The sequence below is a fragment of the Cyprinodon variegatus genome, unplaced genomic scaffold (assembly GCF_000732505.1).
Source record: "Cyprinodon variegatus isolate N-32 unplaced genomic scaffold, C_variegatus-1.0 Scaffold772, whole genome shotgun sequence".
In the NCBI taxonomy this organism is placed as follows: Eukaryota; Metazoa; Chordata; class Actinopteri; order Cyprinodontiformes; family Cyprinodontidae; genus Cyprinodon; species Cyprinodon variegatus.
This window is the reverse complement of record NW_015151225.1, coordinates 155,943-163,692: the sequence shown is the minus strand read 5'-3', so window position 1 is coordinate 163,692 and position 7,750 is coordinate 155,943. Positions and strand designations below refer to the sequence as shown.

General features: G+C 34.4%; 1 protein-coding gene across 8 annotated transcripts in view; it reads left to right on the top strand.

The window, feature by feature from the left end:
* LOC107098375 (sodium bicarbonate cotransporter 3-like) overlaps positions 1-7,750 on the top strand; it is a 67,243-nt gene that overhangs the window by 22,644 nt on the left and 36,849 nt on the right. For all 8 annotated transcript variants that reach the window (XM_015396019.1, XM_015396021.1, XM_015396020.1 and 5 more), the window contains exons 2-3: positions 4,671-4,752; positions 6,766-6,915. In XM_015396019.1, coding sequence (XP_015251505.1) covers positions 4,671-4,752; positions 6,766-6,915 — 232 coding nt within the window. The remainder of the gene's footprint in view (positions 1-4,670; positions 4,753-6,765; positions 6,916-7,750) is intronic.

The window sequence follows — 7,750 nt, the reverse complement described above, 5'->3', positions numbered from 1 at the left end:
GATACAGACAATTACATACTGTACAGTTTGGTAGTTGGTAGAAATTACTTTCAGATATATCTCAGTTTATTTGGCTATTCACTAGTCTCTCAACAATCCTTTGAACATTTGTCCAAAAGTAACTGGTGTAACAGCCATATTTTGCCTTTCTCTCCCATAGCTGCTCAGTGTGGCAAGAAGTTATCTGTGTAGTTGAGATCAAAGGTTTGTGATGTCACTCCAGAACACTAAGGTTGTTTTTTCTAAGCCATAGAGACCGATATATATAGGCCGGCCAATTTATTAGCCAATATTACCTTTTTTATTCTTGTATCAGTGTCGGCCAACACGTCCAGGTGTTAGAGAATTATTATTGTGTAACAATACCTTAAGATAGCATACAGTCTATTTGCTATCTATTGTTGTTTTGTGTGATTGGTTAATAAATGTTTGTTTTTTATTTTGACTTGTGTAACATTTGTCATTATTATTTCATTTTTATCATGTGAATGGAGGGAGAAAAGCAATAAATACTGTAAGAATTTGCTCAAAAATATGGGCAGCATATATAGGAGGTCTGTTAGACTTGCATGCGAGGAGAAGTAAGCACTTTTTCACAAAAAGGTAACAGTACATGCTTGCAAACATGGAGTCTGAACAAGCAAACATCCAAGGTTTACGAATAAACTGAAAACCTTAAATAAAACATCTACAAATTTGTAGTTTGTGCAAAGGAATTGCAAATAGCAATATTTGTTAAAAATAATCGTAATTTAGATTTTCGCTCAGCCCCTGTGACCAAGTGCCTAACATATCCTTGGTGATCATTTGAGATGGTGCTTCAATAGATACATCTAATTTCTTGCAGAAGAGAAACTCAGGCTTTCAAAAACCTACAATGCAGCGATAGTGTTGATTCCTTCCTGCTATCATTTCAACCCCCATGCAGGGGAACAGAACATTTCATCTATTCAGCCAGGCCAACAACTCCCTCTAACGACCCCCTTTCAGAGACAAAGACAGGTATCAGGTTTTGCAAGCTAACAAATGACCCAAGCGACTGCCCATTACTAAGGGGTGGACCCATTTGTCTGGTTCAATTTACAAGTTTTCTATTCCCAAACAAGGCTTTGTTTTATGTCCACTCTATAAAGCCTCAAACGCAACCCTACTTTTGACATTTTGATTTGAAAAAGCTTGCTAGATGTGAAGCAAAACACCTTCAAACTTGGAAACAAAGTCCAGTTGATTGTTTTTTTTGTTTTGTTTTACTATTTTGGAATGACTATGATCTGGATGACTGACAATCTTCCCCAGCATACCCGCTTGTGTCTTTTCAGCTCTGTCAGCACAGGATTTTGCTTTTGCTGTTGTATCCATGAATGCATATTACATAAAAACATGGGCAACTCTGCAACACAGAACCCGTCTCCAAACAGTATAATTCCGAATGTTAGCATGGTGGTAATAGTTTCAAATAATTATTTGATCGTTGGAGCTTCAGGCATCTGGAACTTGTACCCAAAGATGTACCTTGTGAAGGTCAACAGTATACTTCTTAGCTGCTTTTTATCTTTTACATTTCTATATGTCAAAAAATAAGACAGTTTGAAGTTTTTCCTTTCAAATTATTATAAGGCAAATTGATTATAGGATATGTAAACTTCTGATTAGAAGGAAGTTTTACAAAAAAAAAACCTCTGATTTGTCAAATAAATTAGATATTCTCCTGACTGACTTAAAGCAGGGAAGCAAAGTTTCAATTTACTATGATGTCACAGAGTGAGAAACATTGTAAAAGGTTGTAAATCTTCTTATGTATAGCATTAATATTTGGCTTCAGATTTGGATGAAATCAGATAGAATCAACGTTGTTTGTCAGTATAAGAACATGTATGTTAATTGGATGCACAAACTTTTTAACTTAAAGACCAGACTTTAAATGTTTCCTTCCACACATCTGTGTTCTGTCACCACCTCTGTAGTCATGTCTGCTTTTCTTAGTTCCTCCCTCCTACTAAACTCCCACAGTGATGTTAGCCATTTATGCCCACAAAGCACAGCTGTGGAGGAGCAACAGAAGCAATCTGAATCTCCCCAGCCTTTTGCTTCAGGGACAGTTGTAGATAGACTGGGGTTTATTTTTGACAAAGCTATGTGACAGGTTTCATCACGTGTTCTTTGATTGTTCCAAGAAACGTGGGGTTGATGGCACCAAGTAATCTAACAAGGGCTTATACTATAGCTGGTTAAGCTGCCTTGAGGATAACATGCACATAAAATTTATTCTTAACATTAGCTAGAGAATAGGTACTATAAGAATTACAGACTTTTTACGGTGATTTGGGTTAATTAGATACATGCATGTGGTTTTTGCTTTGAAATGTTCTCCTAGATCCACTGTTATAAAAAGTTACTTGCTTGTATATAAAAAAAAAACTATTACAGTGCAACAGTGAATGCATTATTGTCCTGACTGAAACATGTAGATTCATAACAATCCCATTTACGAGGATGTTTGCTGATTGAATCATGTTTAGGAAAACAGGCCACTAACAAACCACTTTAGCACATAGCTTATAACTTATTCTTATGAAGTGAAAAACTTATCTCTACCTATTTTATTTAATTTCTGTAGAGGACAAAGCAAACATGTAGAAGGTTTCTGGTCAGGTAGGTCCAAAGTTATTTTTTTTCCAATAAGGAAAGAAACACTACCCAGCACCTAAAACAGCTGTCACATGGTGTTGCCAACATCTTGTTAGGATACAGCACTTTGTGTTGATCTATAACATATCTCAATGTAGAGCTTATAGAGCTGTAGAAGCTTTTTCAACATAATTTGTCATTAAAATCCCATGAAATGGTTTTGTCGCTCTTCATTTTGTCCTGCGGTTGGACAAACTTCCACCAACAAAAGCCTGATTAATTTCATTATTTCTCTCTGAAATGACTTATTATCAATGCTCTGACAAAGAGCAGGAGCACTTATTATCATGTAAATCCAGCCAACAAATGAGAAACCAACAAACAAACTAATGAATGGACAAATAAATCCAAGGATACAGTGTAAGATGATGTCACTCATTATTGATGGAAGATTCACAGCTGAACAAGGAAAATAAATATGGGAAAATTGAATGTCAGCAGTGATGCATCAGAAGTGGCGAGCAAAGCAGTGAAACAAAAAGATTTGCAAAATGGTTTCCAGGCAAATGAAAGCATGGTCTCTAGAGGTGATTGGCATTGAGAAAACAAAGGGCCCTCATGTTATTTCTGGATAGGTTTACAGCCAATATGAGGCAATGGTCACATTTTGTGTCCATATGTGCTCAGCAGCAGCGATACACAGTCAAATTCTTCATTTTATAATTTTATGGGCTTTATTTCTGCTCGCTGCTTTTTTTTCTGGAGTAAAAAAGTATAATTTGACTTAGGCTTATAAATTTATTGGAGATAATCAACTTAAACAAATGATATTATTATTATCTACAATTATGTGCTAACTAAGAGTTTAAAGGAAACTAGAACATAAAGTCGTGTAAACCTGGCAGCTGCAGTCGACATTAGCTCACCCCCTCTAAGGTATTTATGTGTCCAATAAAAATGTTTGTCTAATTTAAGATTTTCATGTCTCATCTTGCAATCTCACGTTTAGTTGAGATACACTGACTATGCAGACAAGCTGATCCCTTTGCTCTCTATATAGTCCAATATGTGGAGCTTTATGATGTTAGGGTGCAAATAGTTCCAGAAACTGTGTTTGAATTTTTCTAGATATTCTCTAGTTTGACTTTGAAAGAAGTTTTGCGTTTGGAAATTAATTTTACTGTATTTCTATACCTGATATATATTTTCTATTTTAGAGACATGTTTATCCTGAACTATAAACCACTTTTCTTCCCCTCCAGTCTGATTTACCTAGTCATGTAGTTGAAAGAATCTGGGGGGTGTTATATCTAACAGACTTTGGCTTTATAACAAGTTTGCTATTTGCTAAAAATGTTATGATTTATGCCACTCTATCTAAGTTTCTTTTTTATGCTTTTAATGAATGCCTCTTTTTGGCTTCAAATCAGTACCACCATTTTAAACCTTGGGATGTGAGTGTCTTTTGTGTGAATATGTCATTTATTACATCTGAATTCTTTGATTTGATTTCCAGTGTTGTGTATATTTACTGCTATGAATCCAGCTGGGTGTATCACTTGCTAGCTGAGCCCTTAAAGCATTATTGTTCTCATGACATTATTGGAAGAGGTGTTTCTTTTTAATTGCTGTGGTGAACCTCTTTGAGTTGCTATGAAACATAACCTTTATGACATGAGTCATAAAAAGAAATACAATTTTGTCAATAGAGACTAATTTGTTTGTGGAACATAACCTATAAATAAGCTCTCATAAAAACTAAGCCTGCTGCATTATGCTGTATATGATGTTTAGGGCTAAATTATTTCAAAACTGTACGTCAGTTTCAATATGCAACATTTGGAATTGATCAAAATGGTCACATGCAAACATCAACAATGTTTTGGACTGTATTTTAATAATAGCTGCCTTTCTTGGACATCTAATAAAACCTATCAACTTTTTCTATTCCTCTTCAAAAGCTATTTGAAAACTGAAAGGCTCAATAAATGTATTCCATGACATATATCTTCTTTTCTTTTGTATGTTGTTATTGTTTCCAGGGTTTGGATGAAGAGGCAATAGTTGACCATGGAAAGACAAGCTTCTCAACTCTTTCAAACTATGAGACAGATGATTTGGAAAGTAAGTACAAAGCCATTAACCAAAGAATACTTTAGTATGTTCAGACATTATATTTACGTACATACCATTTACTGAAATAATTTTAAGGACATATGAATGTTTCCAATGATTTAAAAATCCTTACAAGTGCTTTAATGACTGAAAGTCTGCTGCTTGTTTGCATTCAACCATCCACCTGTAATAGTATTTATTTAGTATTTAACTATGGGGTAGTACTTTTTTCTGTGTTTTGTATGTACATTTGGGTAAAGGATATAAAGGATCATCATTGGTCCCTTTTTATGTTTAGCATTTTCCCCCCCACTTTCTAACAGCCTTCTGACCATATTGGGCTGATAGTTTTATGCTGAAAACAGTATTGATAGGTGCCACCAAATGGTCATAAGTTATTAGAAAAATTTGAATCAGTGCAGGACTCAACCCAATCCAGCATTCAGCATGGTGAGGGGAATGAAACTTGAGATCTGTATGGTCAAGAAACATCAGTTAAGCACACATGTACATCTGCATGGTGTCCGCACGGCGTGATGTTACGCAACGTGCACCAAGAAAAAATTGTAGCTACGTGGTCCTTATGACGAGGGTATACAAATATCAGCATTTAAAGACATTTTTTGATTTGGCTCTTAAATTTCACCACAATCATAAGATTGTAGAAAACCCCTTGGAAAGAAATTACAGTCACTCTTGGATACTACAGAGAGGCTTTAAAAATTTTGAATGCAATAGTGTGTTTTCTACTTCTACATGTTTTGTTGTATTTTAAGCTTGTGGTCTATGTCTTATAAAACAATATTCATCCCTATTCAGGCATAATTTAGCCTTTAGAAAACAATTAGATATTTACTCAAAGTCTTACCATGTTTCATAACTGAAAGCAGACGTAAACTATATACGAAAAGGGATTTAGAGTTGTTTCTTATTTCTCTCATCAGTCTTAAAACTACTAAACAGTGGAAGAAAATGAATCATCAGATATGTATTCCTATCCATATGGAAACTAATTGCTCCAATATCCTGTTGACATTAGAATGTTGTACAAAAAAAAAAAAACACATATTACTTATATAATTTCATTAACAAAGTAAGAGCTGATCAGAAGTCATTACGTAAACATGGGATTTCTTGGTAAATGTGAAGGGTTCACACCCAGTTTTCTAATGCCTTGCTAACACACCCAGTGTCATTTATGGTTTAAAGTAGTATTGTATTCTCAGCATATCGCTAATTTTATTAACTTTTATTCAATTTCTTTAATTTCTGTAGAAATAATAACATTTCCTAGGTCTTTTCTATGTAGTGTAGGAAAAAATTAAATTTCACAATGACATTATCTACATTTCTCTAGTCCATTGTGGTTTTCATCATTATCATATCTTCTTTGTTTTTGTTTTTTTTCTACATGCTATATGTTGGTGTCACTTCTCATGGGGTTTCCCTCAAAACAAAGAGATGACTCATCTATAAAGGATGAGTATCAGCAGCTTGTGTTGGGTAAAAATAGGCCTTTTTTATTTTGGGATGCAAGTCCTTTGTGGCAGGAACAATAATGAGGGGAAGCAGACAAAACACTGGAAAAAATTAATTAGAAGAGAAAAAGCTTAATGTTGTTCTCTGGTTTCCTTCAGTTGATTAAGTCAAAATTTCCAAAGAAATGGAAAGTGATTCTTCCTCAGTTTTTTTGTGTAAAGTGATCTGTGATTTTAGTGCCATTTCTTGCAATCGTGACACTAAATTAGTCTTTTATGTAGTTTGGCATTTTCAGAATTCTAAAAGTTAAAGTTAATGTGCTCAGTTTGTAATGTTGAACTAGTTAGTATTTTATGTTTTTATTCAGTGAATGTTTCTAAGAAAATGCTCTTGAAAGAGATGGTAAGTCAAGTTACCTAAGGTGCTTATCAGACATTTGACAAGGGTTTTGACAATACAAAAAAAAAAGATCAGAGTAGCCCCAAAACAAAGTTGGTTGTGTTTGAGAGAACTTTTTTAGATAAACTGCCTTTTCTGTCCTAGGTCACAGAGCAGTGTACGTTGGGGTCCATGTTCCACTTGGAAGAGAGAGCAAACGGAGGCACCGCCACAGAGAACGCAGGCATCATCGAAAGAAGAAGGACAAAGAACCTGAGGAAGGAAAGGAGGATGGAAGAGATTCACCTAGTTATGGTTTGACTCTATTTTTTTTTCAGTACACCAATCAACAGTAAATCCTTTGCTTTTTTATACCAAAAGCTATACTACTGTTAGATTTGCCAGAGATTCAAATAACTTTTTTGTTTACCTTCGTTGCCAATATAAATCACCAAACACAAAATCCAGAATTAAGCGGGTTTTTTTTTTTTATAAAATATTATCAATTTATATATTATTAATATAAGTCTAAATGAAGTTATCTATCTATAGGTTAATTTCTTTTGTTGATCAGGTTTTTAAACAAACTTTTAGTAAATAATATATAACTTATGTTAATAATACATAAATATGACATTTCTCAAAGATCTTTTTCTATTAATGTCTGGTCATTTTGTTGAAAGATGAGCCATATTTATCTTGTCACCTTGAACAGTTGGCAGTAAGATAAAGTAGGAGGAAGAAAGCTTCATGCATGGGGTACTCATACAAATCAATTGCAAGGCAGAAGAAATACAAGTGGGCTCATGGCTACAGTGAAGAACCACCCACTCACCTCTCAGAGTCCAAATGTGCAGCATGATTCATTCACAGAAAATGTCCTTCTTTTTTTATATAGTTATTTCTTTAACATGACTAAATTAAATTCAAAATCAATACAATAGAAACACTTTATTAATCCCAAAGGGAAACTAAATGTTGAAGTAACTCATCAGCTCTTTTGGTAATGAGTTGTTGTAGATGTTGATAACTGGGCAGGAAGGATCACCTGTATCAGTCTGTCTTGCATCTGATCTGATCATGGACTTCCTTGAGTTTTTCAGCCTTCTTTAAATATCTCTGCTTCTTTAAATCATGGTCCGAAAGCCTG